A 26,771-nucleotide genomic window follows, 5' to 3' on the forward strand; every position below is an offset into this window, starting at 1 on the left:
AAAGCTAAGAGCCCAGGCAGCCACCTTAAAAATTGTTCCAAGCACCTTTCATCTTGAATCGTTTGTAATCTTGTTGGAGACTTTAGAGTTCCATGCTCTGACCTACGTGTTGATGTTCTTTTCAGACTCGTAGCGATATGTGACATTTCTGCAGACACAGGGGGATCTATAGAGTTTATGACGGAGTGCACGACAATAGAGCATCCCTTCTGCATGTATGATGCAGACCAGCATATTATTCATGACAGGTGAGTTTGCTAAAGCTGTTAGATGGTGAGAAAGACATAAAAACACGTCATTTACTTAACTTTGTATACTAGTCCTAAAATACTCAATATTTTACATCATTATGAAGACTACGCAAATTTCCAGAGATATACTGAAACATATTTAAACATTTGGTGGAAAACCCGCATGCAAATTAGAACACTTAAATCCATATACACAATGTTTAAATGGGAAATAGGTTGCTGAAGAAGGGAAAAAACTTTGTTTAGAAATTCTTGCTTATTTTGTTACATATTCTAGTACCATATTACAAATGATGTGAAGCAAATATAATGGAGTAGACATCTGGAAAAGTTAGAGCTCACAAGTAACATTTTGTACATCCAAATAAAGCATATTGCTTCTCCTAGCGTTGAAGGTTCTGGGATTCTGATGTGTTCCATTGACAATTTGCCCGCGCAGCTTCCAAAAGAAGCCACAGAATACTTTGGCGACATGCTTTATCCTTACGTTGAAGAAATGGTAAGCAAACCTAGAGCCTTGTAACAATCCCATGGCTGAAAGAGAACTGTGGTGTGATCTTATCGATGTTCTGGTCTCTGGTATTAAGAAATCTGTTGCAAAGTGAAATGCCAGCCCTTCCCTGAAGCCCTTATTGACACTTTACATATTCTGCTTCCTTGTCTCATGGGAAATATGGTTGTATAACTGTCTTCATGCTTAATTACAATTTGCTCTTGCCTCTCCTTATGCATGTTTTAGTAAGAATGTTCATGACATGGAAGGTAAGGTTAGATTATTTTCAATTTTCCTGCTTTCTAGGTCAATTCATATTGGGGTATTCTTAGTGTGCTGTGATTAGCAGATTTGAAAAATCAGGTATATAGGAAATTTTATTGGATTTTAGTCACTAATGCTTAGTTAAGTGACAGCTTTTCTTGAGGTCTTGTATTTTTCACTGTGGTCAATAATTGATTAATGAAATACTATGTTATCTAAATTCCATTTTCTTTTTTTCCCCTTTTTATTAAATTTATTGGGGTGACATTGGTTAACAAAATTATATACAGGTTTTATCTGTGCACTGTATTGTGTGTTCACCACCTCAAGTCAAGTCTCAGTCCATCACCATTTATCCCACCTGTACCCTTTTCCACTGCCCCCCCTCCCCGCCCCATCACCACACTGTTGTCCCTGTCCACGAATTCTTTCTCTCTCTCTCTCTCTTTTTTTCTTTTTGGCTCAATCCTCCCATCTCCCCATCCAGTCCCCCACCCCAGACAGTTGTCAGCCTGCTCTCTATCTATGAGTCTGTCTCTGTTTTGCTTGATAGTTCATTTTATTCATTGGATTCCACATATGAGTGAAATCATATGGTACTTGTCTTTCTCTGACTGGCTTATTTCACTTAGCATAATGCTCTCCAGGTCCCTCCATGCTGTTACAGAGGGTAACATTTTCTTCTTTTTACAGCTGAGTACTATTCCAGTGTGTAAATTTACCACATTTTTTGTGTGATTTATTTTATTTTTATGTTTTTGCCAAAGATAAGCTTTCTTATTTCAGTATTTATCTTAAGCCTTCATGCTCAACCTGCTTTATGTCTACTGCTGATGGCTGACTGCCTCTAGCAATGAGTCCCAAGGTATGAATCAGTGGCTGTTGTCCTTTTCATCCATGGCTTCACTCTGGAGCTCTCACACTGCAATGGGACAGTGGTTATGGGGCATGAGTAAATGAAACTTTGTGAACTTCTTTTCTTTCACATACTATTCCATTTTGAACCTTTGTTTTTTCTCCTGTAATATGTCAGCAGGAAGATGTAACAGGCTTTAGAAAATGCAGGCAGCAGGCACTGCCATAATTGGCACAATATTATAGTGCATCTACTATGTGCCAGGCAGTGTATAAATTACTTTATATATTTTAATTTTTAATTGCTCATGACAGCCCTATCTGGTAGGTACCATAAATAAACCCAAATTATAGATTAGAAAGTTGAGGCATAAAGAACTTAAGACTGAAAAGGGTTGCTGCCGCTGTGCTGGATGTGCTTGGAATCGGTGCTGAGGGATTAGCATATGATGTAGCTTAATAAGCAGAGTACACCTCCCAGGCTTTATTGGAGACGTCATCTTACTTTCTGACCTTGAGCTGGATACTCACTTTCTGAGCCTCAGATGTTTCACCTGAGTTGGTTGTAATTTAAAATCTTAATGGCCCCTCCAGTTGTAACATTCTGTATTGTGGATGTCTGAGTGGCTGAAAGGCATGTATATAAAACAAATAATAAGTTTACCCAGATGTTTACCATTTTCGATGATCTTCATTCTTTTCCCTCTGGCATCATTTCCCTGTAGACTTGATAATTTCCTTTAGCCGGTTCAATGAATTTATAATTTTTATTTAAAAAAAATCTTTATTGTTGAAAATATTACAGATGTCCCCCTTTCTACTCCCATTGCCTCCCTCTACCTTCTTCCCACCCCACCCCAGACCTTCACTGCCCTATTGTTTGTGCCCATAGGCAATGCATATATGCATATAGGATCTTTGATTAATCTCTCCCTGCCTCTCCCCCCACCCCCACTTCCCTCTGAGATTTGTCAGTCTGTTCTATGTTTCCATGCTTCTGGTTCTGTTTTATTCATCAGTTTATTTTGTTCATTAGATTCCTTGTTCATTTATTTTTAGATACAATTGTGTTTTAAAAATATATATTTTTATTGATTTCAGAGAGTAAGGGAGAGGGAGAGAGAGAGAAACATCAATGATGAGAGAGAATCATTAGTCGCTGCCTCCTGCATGCTCCCTACTGGGGATTGAGCCTGCAACCTGGGCATGTGCCCTGACCAGGAATTGAACCATGATCTTTTGGTTCATAGGTCGACGTTTAATCACTGAGCCACACCAGCCGGGCGATACAATTGTTGATAGATATATATTTATTGCCATTTTATTTTTCATATTTTTTCTCCTCCTCCTCCTCCTCCTCCTCCTCCTCTTCTTTCTTCTTTCTCTTCTTAAAGAATACCCTTCAACATTTCATGTAATACTGTAATACTGGTCTGGTGATGATGAACTCCTTTAGCTTTTTCTTGTCTGTGAAGCTCTTTATCTGACCTTCAATTCTAAATTATAGCTTTGCTGGGTAGAGTAATCTTGGTTGTAGATCCTTGCTATTCATCACTTTGAATATTTCTTCCCACTCCCTTCTGGCCTGCAAAGTTTGTGTTGAGAAGTCAGCTGACAGTCATATGGGCACTCCCTTGTAGGTAACTAACTGCTTTTCTCTTGATGCTTTTAAGATTCTTTCTTTGTCTTTAACCCTTAGCATTTTAATTATGATGTGTCTTGATATGGGCCTCTTTGGGTTCCTCTTGTTTGGGGCTCTCTGTGCTTCCTGAACTTGTAAGTCTATTTCTTTCACCAGGTAGAAGAAGTTTTCTGTCCTTATTTCTTCAAATAGGTTTTCAATATCTTGCTCTCTCTCTTCTCCTTCTGGCATCCCTATAATATGAATGTTGGTACACTTGAAGTTGTCCCAGAGGCTCCTTACACTGTGTTCATATTTTTGGATTATTTTTTCTTTTTGCTCTTCTGTTTTGGTGTGTTTTTGCTTCCTCATATTCCAAGTCATTGATTTCATTCTCAGAATCCTCTACTCTACTGTTGACTCCCTGTAAATTATTCTTTATTTCAGTTGGTGTATGCTTAATTTCTGAATGGTACTCTGTCATGTCATTGATGTTCTAATTTCCTTGAAATTCTCACTAAGATCCTTGAAAGTCTCACTAAGTCACTTGAAGCTCTCATTAAGCTCCTTGAGCAACCATATAACCATTATTTATTTATTTATTTTATTTTTTATTTTTTCTTTATTGACTAAAGTATTACATATGTGTCCTTATCCCCCAATTGCCACCCCCCCCCCAAACCTCCCACTCACCCCCCTGGTGTCTGTGTCCATTGGTTAGGCTTATATGCATGCAAACAAGTCCTTTGGTTGATCTCTCCCCCTTACTCCCACCCTCCCCTACCTTCCCTCTGAGGTTTGATGGTCTGATTGATACTTCTCTGGATCTGTTTTGGTTCATTAATTTATGTTGTTCATTATATTCCACAAATGAGTGAGATCACGTGATACTTATCTTTCTCTGACTGGCTTATTTCTCTTAGCATAATGCTCTCCAGTTCCATCCATGCTATTGCAAATGGTAAGAATTCCTTGTTTTTTACAGCAGCATAGTATTCCATTGTGTAGATGTACCAGAGTTTTTAATCCACTCATCTGCTGATGGGCACTTAGGCTGTTTCCAAATCTTAGCTATGGTAAATTGTGCTGCTATGAACATAGGGGTGCATATATCCTTTCTGATTGGTGTTTCTAGTTTCTTGGGATATATTCCTAGAAGTGGGATCACTGGGTCAAATGGTAGTTCCATTTTTAGGTTTTTGAGGAAACTCCATACTGTTCTCCACAGTGGCTGCAGCAGTCTGCATTCCCACCAGCAGTGCACGAGAATTCCTTTTTCTCCGCATCCCCACCAGCACTTGTCATTTGTTGATGTGTTGATGATAGCCATTCTGACAGGTGTGAGATGGTACCGCATTGTCATTTTGATTTGCATTTCTCGGATGATTAGTGACTTTGAGCATGTTTTCTTATGTCTCTTGGCCTTCCTTATGTCCTCTATCAAAAAGTGTCTATTTAGGTCCGTTGCCCATTTTTTGATTGGGTTGTTTATCTTCCTTTTGTTAAGTTGTATGAGTTCCCTATAAATGTTGGAGATTAAACCCTTATTGGTGATAACATTGGCAAATATGTTCTCCCATGCAGTGGGCTTTCTTTTTGTTTTGTTGATGGTTTCTTTTGCTGTACAGAAGCTTTTTATTTTGATGTAGTCCCATTTTTTTATTTTTCTCTTTAGTTTCCATTGCCCTATGAGCTGTATCGGTGAAGATATTGCTTCGGCATATGTCTGAGATTTTACTGCCTGTGGATTCCTCTAAGATTTTTATGGTTTCCCGTCTTAGGTTTAAGTCCTTTATCCATTTTGAGTTTATTTTTGTGTATGGTATAAGTTGGTGGTCTAGTTTCATGTATTTGCATGTGTCTGTCCAATTTTCCCAACACCATTTATTAAAGAGACTGTCTTGACTTCATTGTATGCTCTTGCCTCATTTGTCAAATATTAATTGAGCATAGTGGTTTAGGTTGATTTCTGGGTTTTCTATTCTATTTCATTGGTCTATATGTCTGTTCTTGTGCCAGTACCAGGTAGTTTTGAGAACAGTGGCTTTGTAATACAGCTTGATATCTGGTATTGAGATCCCTCCTACTTTGTTCTTCTTTTCAGGATTGCTGCAGCTATTCAGGGTCTTTTTTTATTCCAGATGAATTTTTGGAGAGTTTGTTCTAGGTCTGTGAAATATTCTGTTGGTATTTTTATAAACATTATTTTGAACCCTGCATCTCGTCATTTGCTTGCTTCCATTTCATTTAGTTTTTTGTTTGAGATTTCTTCTTTCATTTGTCATATGTTTCTTTGTCATATGTTTCTTTGTCAAAGATTTCTTCTTTCATTTGTTATATTTCTGTTCTTTCATTTGTCATATGTTTCTTTGTCTCCACATTTTGGCTGCTTCTCTGTGTTTGTTTCTATGTACTAGGTAATTCTAGGAGCTGCAATGTCTCCTAGAATTTGTAGAGTAGCCTTGTGTAGTAGGTGTCCTGTAGGACCCAGTGGCTCAGCCTCCCCAGTCACCTGAGCTGGGCACTCTAGGTGTTCTCTTGTGTGGGTGGTGTGCACAGTCTTGTTGTAGTTGAGCCTTGATTGCTGTTGGCATCAACTGGGAGGAGTTAACTTCCAGGCCAATTGGCTGTGAAGACCAGCTGTGACTACAGTGGAAGAGTTGCTGTGCAGGAAATACCCCTATGGAGCAGGGCTTGCTTCAGTAGGGCTTTTGTGCTCACTGAGTCTGTTCCTTGAGTGATTCAGTTGTGGATCTGTAGAGTTGTAATCTGGTATGGTCTGAAGTTGTCCACTAGGTGCACTGGCTCTGGGGCCTCCGGGAGGTGCAAAGTCAGCCACTGCCTGGGGCCATGCAGCAGGAGCTACCGAATGATCTGCAGATGACTGCTATTTGTACTGGGCTTGAAAGTGCTCAGGAGAGGCCAAGTTGTGAAGCAAGGCAGGCTGGTACTAGTGCCAGGTCTTGGGCCTCTTACTACTAGATAGGGGGTACACTGTTGACAGCCGCTGCCTGTTTAAGAGATTTTAGGAAAGTCTGAAGCCTGAGCCAGGGTGGGCCATCATATGGAAAAGCTGATGCAAACAGCTTGGGTGGGGCTGCAAGTTGGATGGGGCCAGGTCTCAGGGAACCACCAGGATGGAGCTAACAGTGTGAGGCAGGCTGATAGAAACTCAAATATGGCTGCCAGCCAGCTCTGTGATGGGGAGGTCCCAGCAGAGGGACAATGACTCCTGCGAGCAACTGTGTCTGGGAGAAAGCCGCCCCTGAGTTCCTGCGTTGATGCTAGACACTCCAGTTCCTCCCTGTATGTCTCTGGTTCCCCCAATACTGCCACCCCGTGCTGGAGCTCAGAGGAATCAAGTCTGACTAAGTTCATGTGTTGGTCCTTTAAAAGGGACTGCCTGGTTCTCCAGCAGCCTCCATGTCACTCAGACACAATACCCGCTGGTTTTTACAGCCTGAAGTTATGGGGACTTCTCTCCCAGCGCTGGAACACTGGGATAGGGGTACTGTGTGGGGCTGGGACCCCTTGCTTCTCAAAGGAGGCATCTGCAGTGGAGATATCCCTCTCAATTAAAAATACACCACAAATGGGTGTTGGACTATCCCATTCTGCACTTCTGTCCCTCCTACCAGTCTGGATGTACTTTCTTCTTTACTTCTCTAGTTGTAGGACTTCCATTCAGCCAGATTCTAAGCACTTCAGAATGATGGTTGGTCTATATATGCGATGTAATTTTGATATGGTTGTAGGAGGCAGTGAGTACAGGCATTTACTTCTGCCGCCATCTTGGTTCTCTCCTGTTCGTTGAATTAAATATTTCAGATATTCTCTTTCCAGTTGTAAAGTTTCCATTCAGTCCTTTTCTTTCTCTTTCTCTGCTGAGAATTTCTATTTTTCTAATTTATTTTGAGTATACTTTCTTTGTCACATAGAGTATAGTTATAAAAGCTGCTTTACAGTGTCTGCCTCACGTTTCCAAAATTCTGAAACAGCATATAATTGGGTCATGTTTTGTATCCATTCAGCTACCCTGTGTTTCTTGATTGGAGCATTTAATCCATTTGCATTTAAGGTTATTATTAATAGGTACTTTTTGATTGCCTTTTAAATTCTATATGTCCCTCTCTCTCTCTCTCTCCCTCTCCCTCCCTTCCCCCTCCTCCTCCTCCTCCTTCTCCTCCTCCTCCTTCTTCTCCTCCTCTTTTTCTTCCTCCTCCTCCTCTTCCTCCTCCTCCTCCTCCTCCTCCTCCTCCTCCTTCTTCACAGCAGTCCCTTTAGCATTTCTTTCAGTGATGGTTTGGTTGTGATAAACTCCTTTAGCCTTTTTTTTTTTTTGTCTGGGAAGCTCTTTATTTGGTCATCTATTTTGAATGATAGCCTTGCTGGATAGAGTAATCTTGGTTTCAGATCCTTGCTTTTCATTACCTTGAATACTTCATGCCATTCCCTTCTGGCCTGTAGACTTTTTTTAAAAAATATATTTTATTGATTTTTTTACAGAGAGGAAGGAAGAGGGATAGAGTATTAGAAACATAGATGAGAGAGAAACATCGATCAGCTGCCTCCTGCACACCCCCTACTGGGGATGTGCCTGCAACCCAGGTACATGCCTTTGATCAGAATCGAACCTGGGACCCTTGAGTCCGCAGGCCTACACTCTATCCACTGAGCCAAACCGGTTAGGGCTGGCCTGTAGACTTTTTTATGAGAAACCAGCTTACAGCCATATTGGAGTTCCTTTGTAGGTAACAAATTGCTTTTCTTTTGCTGCCTTTAAGATTCTCTCTTTGTCTTTAATTTTTGTCATTTTAATTATGATATGTCTGGGTGTGGATCTGGTTGGGTTCTTCTTGCTTGGGACTCTCTGTGCTTCCTGTACTTGTGTGACTTTTTCCTTCACCAGATTAGGGAAGTTTTCTGCCATTATTTTTTCAAACACATTCTCTGTCCCTTGCTCACTTTCTTCACCTTCTGGCACACCTGCTATTTGAATATTATGTTTCACATTGTCCCACTGCTCCCTGAAGCTGTCCTGTTTTCTAATTGTGTGTTTGTTTTTTGTTTTGTTTTTTGTTCTCTGAGTGATTTTTTTTTTCTACTCTGTCTTCTAATTCACTGAGCTGATCCTTGGCTCCCATAATCTACTCTGTCTTCCTTCCAATGTGTTCTTCATTAGTGCTATGTCATTCTTTATTTCCAACTGGCCTTTATTCATAGTTACTGTATGGTTTCTCATGCTGTTGAGCATCTTCACCTTCATTATTCTAAACTTTATATCTGATAAATTTCTTACTTTAATTTTGTTTAGCTCCTTTTCTGGGGAATTCTCTTTTTCTTTCATTTGGGGCTTGTTTTTTTTTTTTTTGTTTGTTTGTTTGTTTGTTATGTCTCCCCATTTTGGCTGCCTGTTTGGGTTTGTGTCTATATATTAGGTAGATCTGCTATGACTCCCAGTCTCCAGTGCAGGACAATGTCAGATGCTGTTTCTGTCTGGCCTTGAGTTCTCTGTTTGGAGCTATTAGAAATCCACAGCTTGTGGCTCCCTCTGCTGGGGCTGGGTATCTTTGCAATGGACCAAATTGTGCACCAGACTCTACATTTCCTAGCCCTGGGCCCAGAAGGAAATCAGGCAAAGACTCAAAACCTCCAAAGATCCAACTCGACTGCAGTCTGATTGTTATTCTCAGAGTCTTAGTTTGCCTCAGGCTATAGACCACAGGGTAGGGTAAGAGGTCTTCCAACAGGGTTGGGTAACTGCCTTCCCTCCAGGCAAAAACCACCTGGAAACCAAAGGCCCGCAGCATGAGGGAATGATTCAGCACAGGAAACTTGGGTGGCTGCCCTCTGAGCTCCACCCTAGAGCCCCCAACTCTGACTTATGCTCACACAGCTCCAGTCCACTCTGCCCTCCCTCTGCCAGAGCCCAAGGTTAGTGGCTGCACACAAAATTTTGTGTGTTGGCTCTTTAAATGGGTGCCTGTATTTCTATCTGTCTCTGGCTGGCAGAGAGCAACCCTGATGCTTTTTACAGCCAGATACTCTGTGGGCTTCCTTCTCAGTTCTGGTTCTCTGGGCTGGGGAGCCTAGCTTGGGGTTTAGACCCAAGAGTTCTCAGTGGGAAACTGCCCCCCCCCCCGCCTCCAGCTGAGATATCCCTCTGGAACTTCAGCTACTGCCTTTGGGAGCCCAGCCAGCCTTCTCGTGCCTCTGTACTTCCTACCAGTCTCTATGCAGTCTCCACTTTCTGTCCTTGGTTATCAGGTGTCTCTCCAGCTAGCCTTCAGTTGATTTGTCAGGGTGCTTTTTCTGTAATTCAGTTGTATCTCCAGTTTGGTCCTAGCAGATTGTCAGTGTAGCTTCCATTTACTCTGCCACCATTTTGAATCTCCTGTCACACTATTTTTTGTTTATATATCACAACTAGAGGCCCAGGGCATGGATTAGTGCACTGGTGGGGTCCCTTGGCGTGGCCTGCAAGGATCGGGCCGAAATCGGCAGTCCAATGCCACCTGCCGCTCTTGCCTGCCACTCCCACTCATCCTGGCCCCACTGCGCCTACCACAGGCTCTCAACCAGTCATTCCCGATCGGGAGAGGCTCGTGCCACTGTAGAGGCTCTCATCAGCCACGAGCCCTGCCTCTGGCTCCCGTCGGTCAGCTGAGCAGTGCTCCTGCTGTGGGAGGACACTGACCACATACGTTGAGCGACTGGTCGACTGGTCATTTGGTTGCTTAGACTTGTATATATATAGACTAGAGGCCTAGTGCATGGATTCATGCACATTGAGAGGAAATTAATTAGAAGAAATATTTTAGAGACTGGGGAGGGGCTGTGGGAGATTGGCCAGCAAGGGAGGGACTGCGGGAGGTTGACTCCAGGGCGTGTCCGGCTCATCTCGCCCAGTCCCAATTGGGGCTGATTGGGGCCGTCTCACCCAGTCCCAATCGGGGCTGATTGGGGCTGGCCAGCTGGTGAGAGACCACGGGAGGTTGGCCGGCTAGGGAGGGACTGCGGGAGGGTTCCAGGGTGTGTCTGGCCCGTCTCGCCCAGTCCTGATCAGCTGGACCCAAGCAGCAAGCTAACCTACCGGTCGGAGTGTCTGCCCCCTGGTAGTCAGTATGCGTTACAGCGACTGGTCGAAGGGTCGAACAAACGGTCAGACACTTAGCATATTAGGCTTTTATTATATAGGCTACCCCTCTAAACAGCTTGGTAGACTTGCCTTGGGGGCATTTATTTCTGTGCTATCTTGAAGCACTGAACTTTTGTGAAAGTTGATGACTGTCTGTATTTTGTAGTGTTGATATATATGTGTCAGTTTACCACTAAAATATTAAGTATATTGTCTGTGATCTCTTCTCGTAATTGTATGAGAACTGTATTTAAAGTATATACACTGTCCTTTCCCCTACCGATTTTCCTTCTTGACTTAAGGTCCAGATAGCTTTTGTAGCATTGCAGGGTACATACTATTATTTTGTACCAACATAGAATTTTTGTTTTAGTTGAATTCGTTAGATATTTACTGTCTATTGCAGGGTCCTCAAACTTTTTAAACAGGGGGCCAGTTCACTGTCCCTCAGACCATTGGAGGGCCGGACTATAGTTTAAAAAAAACTATGAACAAATTCCTATGCACACTGCACATATCTTATTTTGAAGTAAAAAAACAAAACGGCAAAAACACCTGCATGTGGCCCGCGGGCCGTAGTTTGAGGACGCCTGGTCTATTGGAACAAGGCACACACATGGATGGCTAGAATGAAAACACAGGCTTTGACCTATAGAAGCATGAGGTCCAGAAGGGGATGAGATATGCAAACCAGCCGTCAGGTAGAATGTGACAATCATTAGAAAGATGGTAGTGAAGTGGAGAGAGAGGCTCTGTCCTGTTGGGTAAAATTAGGAAAGCTTTTATGAAAGAGGTGACATTTGAGCTGGCTCTTGATAGATGTATAGTATCTGTTCCTTTGCATGGTAGTGGGAGGTACAATATGTGATGGAGACAGGAGAGCAAATGAGGGAGTTAATTTAATCTAGGGATTCTGATTGAAGTAAAGGTTAAGTATGTTTGTTCCATATTGGAAAGGGTCTTAACATCAGAAGAAATAGCTTGAAATTAATTTGGGCAAGAGTGATGAGGTCTCCGTCGGCTCACAAACTGAAGGGTCCTGGCTTTGATTCTGGTGAAGGATATGTTCCTAGGTTGCAGGCTGGGTTCGTGTGGGAGGTAACCAATCAATGTGTCTCTTTCACATCGATGATGTTTATCTCTCTCTGTCTCGCCCACTCCCTTGCACTCTCTCTAAAAATCTTTGGAAAAATACCCTCGGGTGAGGATTAACAAAACAAAATAAGAAAAAAAAGTGATGAGCTCTCAAAGCTCTATGTGAAAGTGATAAGGCATCCGGTATGCTTCAGGACCCTTGTGCTTGCACATGTGTAATGGGTGAATTGAGCAGCCTTTGGTTGTCTTGCATGCGTGCCTTTCTTTAAGTGAACTCATGACAACTATTAGTTTTCTTGGGGAAAAGTCCATGGAACTTTAAATAATTATTGCGTGTATCTACTAATATATTCACTGAATATTTACCATTTTATAATGTAGTAGGTATGTGGTAGGATGCCAAATACAGTTCCTCCATTCCAGGTGTGCTCAGGGGCAGATTTTGGTAAAGACTTCACAGCTGAGACACTTCTTCAGCTGCACCTTGCAGGAGGAGAAGTGGGAGCTCCAGGTAGAGGAACAGCATGTGAGGGAGGCATTTACCTGGCGTAGCACAGAAGCATATAAAAGCATGACCCAGAGCAGTAACTCCATGCTGTTAATGCGTCTGAAGAGTTGGGTGTGAGGCAGAAGGGAGAGCTGAGGTGGAGAGGCAGAACCAGCCTGTAGAGAATGTTGTAGGACACTTAGGGACACTTCAAGAGACTTTATCTTGGAGGCAAGGGAAAGATACTGAGTTAGTTTAAATAGGTACAGGAAAACAATCAGTTTTGTGATTTAAATGAAAGGAAAAACGGTGAGAGGTAGTTCCCATGATCCCAGTAAGGCCTAAGTAAGACTGTAGAAATATAGAGAAAGAGCCCAGATAAGGGAAAGATACACAAGTGTTCAGTGGTTTGACCATATGCAGAGTGAAATTCAAGCCTCATTTTCTTATCTACTAATGGTTTCCGGCCTGTAGACAGGGTTGGTAGGTAGAGGAGTCAGCTTGAGAAGGGAACACTCCAAGGGTGCCTGGGAGAAAGGGGCAGTGGGAGGACCCTCGATGTGTTAATTCCATGAGCTTCCCAAAGTACGTCCTGGCTTATGCTATATATCTATCTAATAATAGAGAAATATGCAAATTGTCTAGGATGCCGTCATAGTAACAGTAATGACCAGCAGGCAGCGTGGGGTGACAAGGCCAGCAGGGGGGTTAGTGAGGGATGAACAAATGACTCAACAGCAGGCTGCGTGGGGCAACCAGGCCAGCAGGGGGGGAGGGCAATTGGGAGCAACCAGGCAGGTTGGGGGGCATTTGGGGGCGATCAGGCCGGCAGGCAGAGTCAGTTAGGGGTGATCAGGCTGGCAGGGGGGACAGTTGGGGTGATCAGGCAGGCAGGCAGGCAGGTGAGCAGTTAGGAGCCAGCGGTCCCAGATTGTAAGAGGGATGTCCGACTGCCGGTTTAGGCCCGATCCCAGGGCCTAAACCGGCAGTTGGACATCCCCCAAGGGGTCCCGGATTGGAGAGGGTGCAGGCTGGGCTGAGGGGACTCTCCCCATGCACGAATTTTGTGCACCAGGCCTCTAGTATATATATATTTAAATGCCCCTGTCCTATGAATAGATAGCCTAAGTGGCTTGTGTTTTAGATACATGAAAGTAGTTTTATGTGTATTTTAATGCAGAAAATAAATACTCCCATGCCAGCATCTGCTCAGTTTGCTCTTTCTTAGTTGGGTGAGTGCTCTAGATTTAACCTATGGATTGTCTCATTAACCCTAATACTCTGACCACCAGAAGCAACAATACTGATTTATATGATCTTTACCCCTTGGCAGTCTATTCTAGAGTGGGATTTTTTTTTGCAAGAAAAGAGGAGACCGAGAAAGATGCTAGGATGTTAAAATGAGTGACATTGTGTTTGTTGTTGGCCATCTGACTCATTCTTGCAAAATAAAGGGAAGAGTGTGGATGACTTTTTGAAATCTACTTCTTGAAGTCATTTTCCCTAACACTTTTGAAAAGCTGATGTGTCTATGTTCAGAACTAATATTCACCTGAGGGAGATTCCCTATTGGGGTCTTGGAGGCTTGTTGCCCGAACCTTTGAAATGTGAAGGAAGCCCCCAGAGCGAGGCTATAGACCTTGTGGTGATATTTGCCAGCATGCTCAATATGACACATCTAACTGGTGTGTGTGTGTGTGTGTGGGGGGGGGGGGGTCTGAGTTTTTCACGTTTCCAGTAAGTGAAGATGAATTTAATCAAATTTTACTTTTAACCCTTTGCACTCGCTTGCTTTTTTCTCGATTCCTGCTACCGATGCTAACTGTGTCAAGTCACACTCGACATCCGAGTGCAAAAGGTTAAAATTGTGAAATGGCATGTGTTTGGGGGCAGACTTCACTGCTTGTGGAAGTCTTCATTACCAATTATTTATTGATCTTCAGAAACTTTTCTAAATTCCTTTTTCTTTTGACTAATATTGTTATATGAATAGAAATGCCAAGAAGCCTTCCTTGCAATGTCATTTATCTCTTACCAATCTCATTTTCCTTTCAGATATTATCAGATGCAACACAGCCTCTTGAAAGTCAGAATTTTTCTCCGGTGGTGCGAGATGTAAGTTATAAAAATAATTTTTTTCTATGAATGTACTTTTCCCCCACTACCATCCTCCCTCCCCTCTCTCCCTTCCCTTTCTCCCTCCCCATCTTTCTTTATCTCTCTGTCTCTTCTCTATCAAGCATGAGCCCATGTTTGTGGCACTAATATGTGGATATTAAAGAAATGTCTTGTGTCATATACATTTAGGCAGTGATTACATCCAACGGTATATTGACTGATAAGTATAAATATATCCAGAAACTCCGAGAGAGCAGGTAAGCATTGTTCTTATCTTGGATCTGATGAGTATTTTTTCATGTTTCAATGTGAGTTCAGAAGAACTAGGTTTATACAACAGGAAAAATTTGAAAATGCCTATAAATATAGGATATCCCAACTAAGTGACTGGTTGAAACCAGTGTGAATTATTTTCTCTGGGACAGTGTTGGGCTGTATCCTATCCTGTGTAGCTTTGTATGCAAACCCACATATAAGTCCAAAAGACTATCCTTTCTGGGAACCCCCCTCTCTAGCACTTTGCCTGTTGTCATGCCTCTGTTACTTGCTTGAAGACAGTGAGCAAACTAACTCTTTCTGTGGTGCTTTCAGTCCGGTTTTTAGCTGAGGGTTTGGGCTCTCTTTTGTGTAGTGTAATATGTAGGAAAGAAGGCTCTTGGTTAGAGATTAGAAGCCGTGGAGAAAGAAAATGATCAGAAGTCAGTTTTCCCGGAGATTCTTCCTAGGAGGAAGGTGCCAAAAAGTACCGTGACAAATCTCCCCAAGAGAATAGTTCTCACAGAAAGGTACTTAGCTAAGGCCCTCGTTCCCTCGATTGATTTTCCTACTCAAAATCATTTCTTTGGAATGTTCTAGTCCACTTCAGCTGAGTGCACTTGGTTTGTGTTTAGCTCTGCTCCCCACTGGTCTATTCCCATCTAACAAAATAGCCCATGCACTGAATGCTCAGGAAAAAGCTGAGTGGGGAAATTAATAACAAATAAACAAGCAAACAGATTGCCTTATCTTCTTTCTCAGTTGTTGTCTCTACAAGAGGTAAATGAGGAGAGCGGCACAGATCAAAGTTATGCTTTTTCCATGTATTTGCTTATAGTTACTTTGTATGCTTCAATGAAATATTTTGGCATAAGACAGCAAGCGTGTATAATTTGTTTCTCAAAAGAAAGAGCTAACTCTATAACCCCTTAGGAGAGCTAATTATTGGGGAAACGTCACGTGTATTTGTTTTTTTATACTCCCTGTGTCATTTGATTCTCATCACCTGATGATCTCATACTAATCCCAACGTCATATCTGACGTGACCAGTGACGATGGCATCTTCACTCTTACACACCTTGTTTCATGTGGCAGCAGGTCTACTAGGCTCCCATCACTAGGGTTTCCTGCCTTCCTTCCCTAGCAGAATCTTGTGCCAAGAGAGTAATATGAAGATTGAATTTTGAAAGGAGATTTAATTATCTTGCACCCCGCCTTATTCTGATGTTATCTTTATCACTTAACACGGTGGTTATTAACCTGGAGTGTTTGGGGGTGCTCATGAGATGAACTGTATTAGAATCTAGGTGTGATTTTTTAAAAAAATTATTTTGAACACACCACATTTAGACATCAAAATATGTTTCAATTATATATACTGTAGGAAGTGTTATTAGGAAGCATATCCAATAATCAAATAATAGTGATATTCTCTGGGAGGTGGCATGGAATGGGGTGGAAGTTAAAGACCTTCCCTCATCAGTAATATAAGTGTTGGGGTGATGAGAGACAGGGACATTTTACATTTATAGTTATTTTTATGCAATTATCATAATTAATGAAAAAGTTCAAGTTTGAGAGATATCCTGGTCTAAAAGATCTAAACAACAAAGCTTGCTGCTTAAGTTCCTGGCACCAGGCCATTTCCATGGTTTTACATTGATGCCTGGGAATTTGATTCAGAAGGCCTTTAACGAGTACCTATTATATTTAAGACAAACTAAGTTTGTTGGAAAGAGAAAGAGTTATCTGTCAGGAAGGTACAAATTCTTAATAGAATAAACTGTTCAAGAATTAAATTCCTGCCTGGTAACTTCTCTTAGGTTTGACCCCTGACATTTGTGATTTCAAAGTTATGGTTTCAACTGTTCTCAAGTGATCCTAAAGATAAACAACCAAACAAATGTCTAATATGGATAATAATAGTCTCCTCGGATTTTGTGTGGAGTGAATCAGGTTTCCATGGTAAAGCTGCTAGCAGGATTTTGAATCACGTCCCCTGAAAGGACAAAGTGTGAGACCAAGTTACTCAATCGTGAGTAAGACAGTCAACGGCCCAGCATCTGTGCCTCACTAGTCAAATTCATGAAAGTCTGTGAACATACACCTCAGAGATGTCAGGGTCCGTTGTCCATTGTCCAAAATCTAAAATAATCAATGAAAAATGTTGGTGTAGGGAACTCCTGTTGAGGTTCTTTTTATGAATAATGTGGGAAAATTATTGCTTTATAGTGTTAACTTTTATTTTGTTTTGTTGCCAGCAAGATTCTATTATTTAATTTTTGTTGTTGTTGTTAAATGATTCCCCCTACCCTGCCTTTTTATTGATTCCTATAGGGAACGTGCTCAGTCACTTTCAATGGGCACCACGAAAAAGGTCTTGGTCCTTGGAACTGGTTATGTATCTGAGCCTGTATTGGAATACCTGTCAAGAGATAACAACATATCAATAACAGTAGGTAAATAAGCCCTAGTATTTGAAGAAGAAGAAAAACTAATTTCATGTTTCCCTTGTGAATTTTAAATGACTATTTTGTTTCTAAACTTTGAAAAATTACTTTGGAGATATTAAAGTGTGTTTGCTCTCTGACTAGTAGAGGGAAATCTAAAATTTGGGCTTCTTTATTCTTGAAATAGGCTCTGACTTAAGGAATCAAGTTGAGCAGTTAGGCAAGAAATATAATATTAATCCTGTTATCATGGACATCAGTAAACAGGAAGAGAAGTTGGCCTCCTTGGTGGCATCACAGGATCTTGTCATCAGGTTAGTATTTAGCAAGAAATGATTGCTGCATATTTTGTTGGTGTTGTTATTTCTCTTTCCCTAATTTTCAAATTTAGCGAACTGGTGTCCTTTCATGAAAGTTAGCATTAGCAAAATCTGTTTTATACTTAATTTTTCTTGGTTGAGTTTCCCTGCTGAATAGTGATAATGCTGTGAAACATGGTTATCCTGTGATGTTCCTCAAATAACTTATTTTTAAGTTGCAGAAAGAATGTTTTGAGGTAAGCGCAGTGACCACCAAAATAAAATATGGGATATGTTTCACAAAAAATTATATAATGGTATATCACATCTTTTTGGTTTGAATGTTTCAAGTTTAGTTTTTGATGATTTAATGTAAATATTAATCAAGTTTGATATGTTGCTTTGAATATTACATTTGTATATGTTTTTACAAGTGGTATTTCCAAGTGTTTGAATTAATTGACTTAGAGTTATGGCCCTTGGCTAGTTACTATATCACATAAACAATCAGTTATGAACTCTAATCCCTTTGTCTAAAAAAGCACCACCAATCAAAGTTCTATCATTCTAGTTCTCAACATATTATTACGTTAGTGTAATTAATGCCAAATAAAAAAATATTAGCTCTAGATAACACTTTTAGTAGGCAAGTTTTCAGTGATCGGAAGGTGACAAAAAGTCTCTACCTAACCTTTCAGATGATGTAATTCTACACTGTCTATTAATACTTTTTCAACAAAGCATTTTGCAAGTATTTTGCTCATTGGCTTTTAAATTATTTCAATATTTAGTAATAATTCTTTTATGTTTTTATTTTTAATTACAGTTTGTTTTCAGCATCATTTTATATTGGTTTCAGGTATACAGAATAGTGGTTAGACAATTCTTTTATTATTTATTATTTTAAATTTATTTTTATTTATAGAGAATTTTTAAGGAGAGTTGAAAATTTAATATGATTTTCTAAGTATTCAAAAGGATTAAATAATGAACATTATTGAAGTATTCTTTTTTAAAAAATATATATTTTTATTGATTTCAGAGAGGAAGGGAGAGGGAAAGAGAGATAGAAACATCAATGATGAGAGAAATCATTGATGGGCTGCCTCCTGCACGCCCCACACTGGGGATGGAGCCCGCAACCTGGGCATGTGCCCTTGGCCGGAATTGAACTGGGGACCCTCAGTCCAAAGGCCGACGCTCTACCCACTGAGCCAAACCGGCCAGGGCGAAGTATTCTTAATCTTCCAAAAATATACTACAACACAAAAAGTTAATGGGTTTCACTTACATTTAATTTTCTTGGGGTTAAATAAATAGCTATTAATTTATCCATGTTAACTTTCTTTTTTTTTTTAATTGAATTTATTGGGATGGCATTGCTTCACAAAACCATATAGGTTTCAAGTGTACAACTCAACCAAACATCATCTGCACACTGCTTGTGCACCTATCACCCCAAGCAAAGTATCTTTCCGTCACAATTCTCCCCACCTTTACCCAGCTACCTCCCACCACCTTTTCCCTCTGGCTATCACCACAGTGTTGTCTTCGTTCTGTACATAAGGTGTTGGTTTTTGTTTGTTTGTTTGTTTTGCTTAATTCCTTCGCTATCTTTCATCTAGCCCTCCAGCACTCTCCCCTCCTTCAGCTCTCAGTCTGTTCCATGTATGCTTGGCTCTGTTTCTATTTTGCTGGCCAGTTTATTTTGTTCATTAGATTCCACAGATAAGTGAGATCAAGGGTATTTGTCTTTCTCTGACAGGCTTATTTCACTTAGTATTATAATCTCCAGGTCCATCCATACTGTTGCAAAATGTAAGATTTCCTTTTTTTTTTTAAGTCCCAGTGGTATTTTTTTTAGCTTTTTAATTAAAAAAAAACTTTATTGTTAAAAATATTAAATATGTCACCCTTTTTCCCCCATTGACCCCCTCCTGGCCACCCCCAACCCCAGCCCAGGCCTTCACCATCCCATTGTCTGTGTCCATGGGCCATGCATATATGCATACAAGGTCTTTGCTTGATTACCTCACACCCATCCACTCTCCTCCACCTTCCCTCTGAGATTTCACACTCTGTTCCGTGCTTCCGTGTCTCTGGATCCACTGTGTTCCTCAGTTTATTTTGTTAATTAGATTCCACATATGAGTGAGATCATGTGATACTTGTCTTTTTCTGACTGACTTATTTCACTTAGCACGATACTCTTCAGGTCCCTCCATGCTGTCTCAAAGGGGAAGAGATTCTTCTTTTTTACAGCTGCATAATATTCCATGGTATAAATGTACCACAGTGTTTTTATCCACTCATCTACTGATGGTCTTGGGCTGTTTCCAGACTTAGCTATTGTAAATTGTGCTGCTATGAACATAGGGGTGCATATATTCTTTCTTATTGGTGCTTCAGGTTTCTTAGGATATATTCCTAGAGGTGAGATCACTGGGTCAAATGGCAATTCTATATTTAACTTTTTGAGGAAACTCCAAACTGTTCTTCACAGAGGCTGCACCAGTCTGCATCCCCACCAGCAGTGTACTAGCATTACTTTTTCTCCACATCCTTGCCAGCACTTGTCATTTGTTGGTTTGTTGATGGTAGCCATTCTGACAGGTGTGAGGTAAAACCCCATTATGGTTTTAATTTGCATCTCTGATGATCAGTGACTTTGAGCATTTTTTTTTCATATGTCTCTTGGCCATCTGTATGTCACTATTTAGATCCTTTGCCCATTTTTTAATTGGATTGTTTGTCTTCCTTTTGTTAAGTTGTATGAGTTCCTTATATTAGTATATTTTGGATATTAACCCTTTATCAGATGTATCATTGCCAAATATGTTCTCCCATTCAGTGGGTTCCCTTCTCGTTTTGATGGTGGTTTCTTTTGCTGTGCAGAAGCTTTTTATTTTGATGTAGTCCCATTTGTTTATTTTCTCCTTAGTTTCCTTTGCCCTAGGACAGTGGCCGGCAAACCACGGCTCACAAGCCACATGTGGCTCTTTGGCCCCTTGAGTGTGGCTCTTCCACAAAATACCACGTGCGGGCACACACGTACAGTGTGATTGAAACTTCGTGGCCCATGCGCAGAAGTCAGTTTTTGGCCTGGGCAAGTCTATTTTGAAGAAGTGGCATTAGAACACTCAAGGGGCCAAAGAGCCGCATGTGGCTTGCGAGCCGCAGTTTGCCGACCACTGATCTAAGAGATGTATCCATAAACATATTGCTACCAGAGATATCTGAGATTTTGCTGCTTATGGTTTGTTTCTAGGATTTTTATAGTGTCCTGACCTACATTTAAGTCTTTTATTCATTTTGAGTTTATTCTTGTGTACGGTGTAAGTTGGTGATCTAGTTTCATTTTTTTGGCATGTATCTGTCCAATTTTCCCAACACCATTTATTGAAGAGACTGTCTTGACTCCATTGTATCCTCTTGTCTCCTTTGTCAAATATTAACTGAACATAATGACCCAATTCTCGGGTCTCTGTTCTGTTGCATTGATCTATACGCCTGTTCTTGTGCTAGTACCAGGCTGTTTTGAGTACAGTGGCTTTGTAGTATAACTTGATATCTGGTATTGTGATTCCTCAAACTTTGTTCTTCTTTCTCAAGATTGCTGCAGCTATTCAGGGTCTTTTTTGGTTCCATATAAATATTTGGAGTATTTGTTCTAGATCTGTGAAATATGCTGTAGGTATTTTAAGAGGGATTGAATCTGTAGATTGCCTTAGGTAGTATAGACATTTTAATGATGTTAATTCTACCAATCTATGAACACTGTATATTCTTCCACTTTTAAATATCTTCCTCTTATCTCTTTTTTCAACGTCCTGTAGTTTTCCGAGTATAAGTCTTTTGCTTAAGTTTATTCCTAAGTATCTTATTTTGTTGTTGTTGCAATGGTAAATGGGATATACTGTTTAGTTTCTCTTTCTGAGAATTCTTTATTAAAAAAGCCATTGATTTTTGAATGTTGATTTTGTATCCTGCTACATTGCCAATTTCATTTATTAAATCTAGTAGTTTTTTGGTGGAGTCTTTAGGATTTTCTATGTACAATATCATGTCATCTGCAAATAATGAGAGTTTTACTTTCTCCTTTTCTATTTGGATGCCGTTTATTTCTTTTTCTTGTCTGATTTCTGTGGCTAGAACTTCAAGTACTATGTTAAATAAGAATGGTGAAAGTGGACATCCCTGTCGTGTTCCTGTTCTTAAGGGAAATGGTTTTAGTTTTTTCCCATTGAGTATGATGTTCGTTGTAGGCTTGTCATATATAGCTTTGTATTTCTGTTGTATAAGTTGTTACTCCTCCTCTTTCATTTCTGATTTTATTTATTTGGGACCTCTCTCTTTTTTTTCTTAATGGGTCTGGTTAAAGGTTCATCAATCTTGTTTATCTTTTCAAAGAACCAGCTCTTGGTTTCATTGATCTTTTGTAATGCCTTTTTAGTCTCTATGTCATTTATTTCCACTCTAATCTTAATTATTTCCTTCCTTCTACTTACTCTGGGGTTTTTATTTATGTGTGTGTATGCTTTTTTAACTTCTTTTAGGTATAGGGTTAGATTGTTTGATTTTTTTTCTTGCTTCTTAAGGTTGGCCCATATTGCTATGAACTTCCCTCTCAGGACAGCTTTTGCTGTGTCCCAGAGATTTTGGGGTGTTGTGTGTTCAGTTTAGTTCATTTCCAGGCAGCTTTTGATTTCTTCTTTGATCTCATTGGTAACCCATTCACTGTTTAATAACATGCTATTTAGCCTCCATGTGTTTGAATATTTTTCAATTTTTTTATTGTAATTAATTTCTAGTTTTATACCATTGTGGTTAGAGAAAATGCTTGATATAATTTTAATCTTTTTTAATTTGTTAAGACTTATTTTGTGTCCTAACATGTGGTCTATCTTTGAGTAATTTCCATGTGCACTTCAGAAGAATGTAATTTCTGTTGCTTTGAGATAAAATGTTCTATAAATATCTATTAAATTCATCCAATCCAGTGTGTTGTTTAAGGTCACTGTTGCTTTGTTGATTTTTTTGTCTAGAAGATCTATCCATTGATGTCAGTTAAATCCTCTATAATGACTGTATTGCTATTGATCTTTCACTTAACGTCTACCAGTAATTTCTTTATATATTTAATTGCTCCTTTTTATATTTAATATTGGTTGCATATATGTTTACAGGGGTTATATCCTCTTGTTGGATCAATCCCTTTACTATTATGTGGTGACCTTCTTTGTATCTCATTATGGCCTTTGTTTTGAATTTTATTTTGTCTGATATAAGTGTTGCTATCCCAGCTTTTTTTATTTGCATGAAATACTTTTTCCATCTCTTTACTTTCAGTAATAACTCCTTTGAATTGAAAAAGCCAGGAAATAGAGATCAAGGGCTTTCCTATTGATACTGGCAAAATATGTACATAATTTTATTCTACATGATAATAAATCTATTTAATAATACTTATTCTATTGACCTGAGCAGGAGTAGAGTCTAAGAAATTTTGTTTTATGTGAAAGAGAGAAATCTCAAGTATGCAGGGTGACATTGACATATACATGGACACAGTGTGAATGTGTTTATAAGTTTGTACTTACATTTTCATGGTTACTATGTAGAATGCTTTATCAAATAGGCAATAAGCTAGTGGAACTTAAGTAGTGGTAAGTGAGTTGCAATATGTTTTATTATTTCTTGGCTAGAATATGAATATACTCATTTATATAAACATTTATAGAAATTCATTTTTATTTTTTTTGGTGATTGTGTATTCCCAGCACCACATTAAAACACCAAAACCAGATTTTTAGAAAACCCACTTTAAATTGAGTTTTAAGTACATCTTCATTTTTTACTCAGTATATAGCCTTTTAGCCAATAGGCTTTACACCAGGCAATACCATTAAAACCTATCTTCCACCCTGGCCCTTCATAGACTCTACTCTTTAGCATAACACACAGGCCACCTAGACTAAGTTTCACCCCTTCCTGATCGTCATTTGGGAAATGTGAAAGTGGAAAGAACAGCAGCCTTACCTTTTAGTAGGGGGCTCTAAACAGGATATAATAGAAATATAAGGATGGATAAAATAAATTCCACTTAATGTTGTAAAAAATAGCTTGATACTTGAAGAAGAAGGACATTTGGATTTGGGGGAATCTGGGAAAGCTTCTTGGAGGAGATAACTGTTTAGACATTTCTTTAAAGAGGGTATGGCCTGGGTGAGGCGGGGGGGTGAAGGGAGCATTTCATGTGGAAGACACAGTGAGTAAAGGTTCAGAGATGGCAAAGTAAAGACTGGGAGTTGAGAGTTATAATGGCTTCTTTGGTTCCCACATGTGATCTATAAAGAAGATGGAGGGAGAAAAATAGTGAAGTTAGGTGAAGGTCATATTGTGGAGAGTTTTAAATGTGATAACAGGATGCATGTGTTCTGTAGTCCTTAAGGTAGAGAATAAATTAATCAGAGCAGTGTCTCCGCTTTAGTGCTTCAAGGTACACTGGAAGATAGGGTTGGACAAGTTTCTGATTGGCTCCTCCCTTTGTCTTTAAGCTTGTTGCCTTATGTATTGCATCCTCTTGTGGCCAAGGCATGCATCACAAGCAAAGTTAACATGGTCACGGCAAGCTACATCACACCAGCGCTAAAGGAATTAGAAAAGAGGTAAGTTCAGTCATTTTCAAGAAAGTAGCTCCATGGCATTATTCTTATTTTATTTTTAATTTTTTTTTATTGACTTCAGAGAGGGAGAGAGAGATAGAAATATCAACGGTGGGAGAATCATTGATTGGCTGCCTCCTGCACGCCCCCTACTGGGGATCAAGCCCGCAACACGGGCATGTGCCCTGACTGGGAATTGAACTGTGACCTCCAGGTTCATAGGTTGACGCTCAACCAGTGAACCATGCCAGCTAGGCGCATTATTTTTATTTCACATTCAACGTTTTCTTCCTCCTGTGTTCACCTGTTGTAGTGTGGACGATGCTGGCATCACAGTCATTGGTGAATTGGGATTGGACCCTGGTCTTGATCACATGCTGGCAATGGAAACGATAGATAAAGCCAAAGAAGTGGGGGCCACGGTGAGTCTCATTTACACCCAGAAGTTCATTTAGGAAAACACTCAGAGGTCCAGGTTTCTGTGTTTGCAAGTATCTTTCTATAATTCTGATTAAAGGTGTTGCTATATTCTAGCTCATACTTTGACCAGAAATTCCAAGTAAAATTCTGTAACGGCAGAAATATCTGCATGGTAAAACAGTGTCCACCTCTGAGCAATCAATTTTTAGAGAAATAGATGCTACTATAATATTTTGGTTTAATAAAATATTTTAGACTGCCTTAAAGATTCTTTAATAAGGTTTGACTTTTAAAAGTGGGAAAAATTCTTTACCATATTATCCATTTATTGGTACATGCATCACAAGCAAAGTTAACATGGTCACGGCAAGCTACATCACACCAGCGCTAAAGGAATTAGAAAAGAGGTAAGTTCAGTCATTTTCAAGAAAGTAGCTCCATGGCATTATTCTTATTTTATTTTTAATTTTTTTTATTGACTTCAGAGAGGGAGAGAGAGATAGAAATATCAACGGTGGGAGAATCTTTGATTGGCTGCCTCCTGCACGCCCCCTACTGGGGATCAAGCCCGCAAATCTTTTGTACAGGAGAAAGAACTACTGGACATTAAATGTGATGAATCAGATGAAATGTTTTAGGTTTTATGTATGCAATATATGTAATCAAATATAGATTCAAATGAATTGTAATTACAGTGGAACCTTGGTTCTCGAACTTTATTCATTCAGGACGGATGTATGAAAATCGAAGCATTTTTCCCCATTAGAATAATGTAAATTGAATTAATCCATTCCAGACTCCAAAATGATTCCCTGTTTTAACCTTTCTTATTTTTAGTACATGAATAATGTACTCTTTAATCTATAAATAAATACTTTAAAAATAAAAAGATCATGAAATATAAATGAAAATTTAACAAAAAGGAAATATAGAGTAAAAAAAAGAAAATTTAATGATAATAGTAAGTAGTAACAAAAGTAAAAAAATAACCAAACCCGAAAATATCCACAGCACAATATCCCGAGGTAACAGCAATAAACTGACTCATACTCACACATTCTCTCCTTTATTTGTCACCTGAGAGATGTGTGACTGGTCATACAGGTGTCAGCAGAAAGGGTTATCTGGTTGAGAAGCAAATTGTTGGAGATGGGAGATGTTCAAGAAACAAGGTTTAACTGTATATATATTAATTATGTCATATACCGATTAGTGTATTTAAAGTTGCATATTATAATGTATGTAATCAAATTATCACCAAGCATGCAATTTCATACCAAGCCAACTTGAATTAATAGTTAGATTTTTAAGTAAACAAAGTGTTAGTCACAATCTCTAGAGGGTTTTTTAAAAATTTAGTATGCCTAAAATATAACTGTGACTTTATCGAATGATATCTGCCTTTAAGGATGTCGTTTGGAAAGACTTAGTAACTTTAAGAAAGGAAAAACTGTAGCAAGTCTACCTCATACATGTCATACTCCCTAACGTATTGCTAATTCTTCCTAATTTGTTGAGTCTTCATTTTACAGATTGAATCTTACATTTCCTACTGTGGTGGGCTTCCTGCCCCCGAACACTCAGACAACCCTTTGAGGTACAAGTTCAGCTGGAGTCCAGTGGGAGTTCTGATGAACATAATGCAGCCCGCCACCTACCTGCTCAATGGAAAGGTGAAGGATGCTCCTGATAGCTTTAGATACCAACCTGTAGAAACTGCCCACAAAGTCCAGAGTCTTTCTCCCTGATACCGAGGCCCTTTCATGCTGGCTGTGCTGCTTGTGCTCCGTCCCGTCCTCCTTTGACGTTTCCCAGAGTGTATTTTCTGTTCCCTTTCCTCTCCTCACTGTTCCTAGCATGGCCTGTGCTCATTCTTTCCTCTTCTCACAAGTTGTTTCTGCATTTGGAAAACTCACTTCTGGACTTCTCTGCATGTGCGAATGCTGGTCATCTTGTGATTTATTTCAGCATGGCAAATGATTAGAGTCCCTACTGTGTGCTGGCCAGGGGGCAAGACTCCCAAGGTTGTCACAATGCATGAAGTTCCTGACCTCAGAGAACCTACAGCTGGAATGGGGGTGGCTCTTGGAATAGAGGGTTTGGTGGGTCAGAGAAAGACAAATTTCCCCCCAGCTGCTGTGTACCAGAATGTAAGTGCTCTCTGAATTTGGTAATGAGACTGTGGCTTAAAGAGAATGTTAAGATCATTCAGCCTGGTTTGAAAATGTATGTCTCACTAACTCCCAAACGTATGTCTCACTAACTCCCAAGCGGTTTCTTTCCTCCTCGTGGTGGGCAAGACAGACCCTGGAATGATACTGCTATCCAGGGAGAGCAGTTCCGAAGGATGCTGAAGTGC

General features: G+C 39.9%; 1 protein-coding gene across 2 annotated transcripts in view; it reads left to right on the forward strand.

The window, feature by feature from the left end:
• The window catches only part of AASS (aminoadipate-semialdehyde synthase), a gene marked incomplete at its 5' end in the record, with an annotated part of 70,352 nt that overhangs the window by 25,715 nt on the left and 17,866 nt on the right, over nt 1-26,771 (forward strand). For both annotated transcript variants that reach the window (XM_079786441.1, XM_079786440.1), the window contains 9 exons: nt 126-248; nt 639-750; nt 14,260-14,319; nt 14,512-14,579; nt 16,916-17,037; nt 17,216-17,342; nt 23,885-23,995; nt 24,306-24,414; nt 25,945-26,085. In XM_079786441.1, the coding sequence (XP_079642567.1) occupies nt 126-248; nt 639-750; nt 14,260-14,319; nt 14,512-14,579; nt 16,916-17,037; nt 17,216-17,342; nt 23,885-23,995; nt 24,306-24,414; nt 25,945-26,085 (973 nt within the window). The remainder of the gene's footprint in view (nt 1-125; nt 249-638; nt 751-14,259; nt 14,320-14,511; nt 14,580-16,915; nt 17,038-17,215; nt 17,343-23,884; nt 23,996-24,305; nt 24,415-25,944; nt 26,086-26,771) is intronic.

The sequence above is a fragment of the Cnephaeus nilssonii genome (genome assembly GCF_951640355.1).
Source record: "Cnephaeus nilssonii genome assembly, chromosome: 12".
Taxonomy (NCBI): domain Eukaryota; kingdom Metazoa; phylum Chordata; class Mammalia; order Chiroptera; family Vespertilionidae; genus Cnephaeus; species Cnephaeus nilssonii.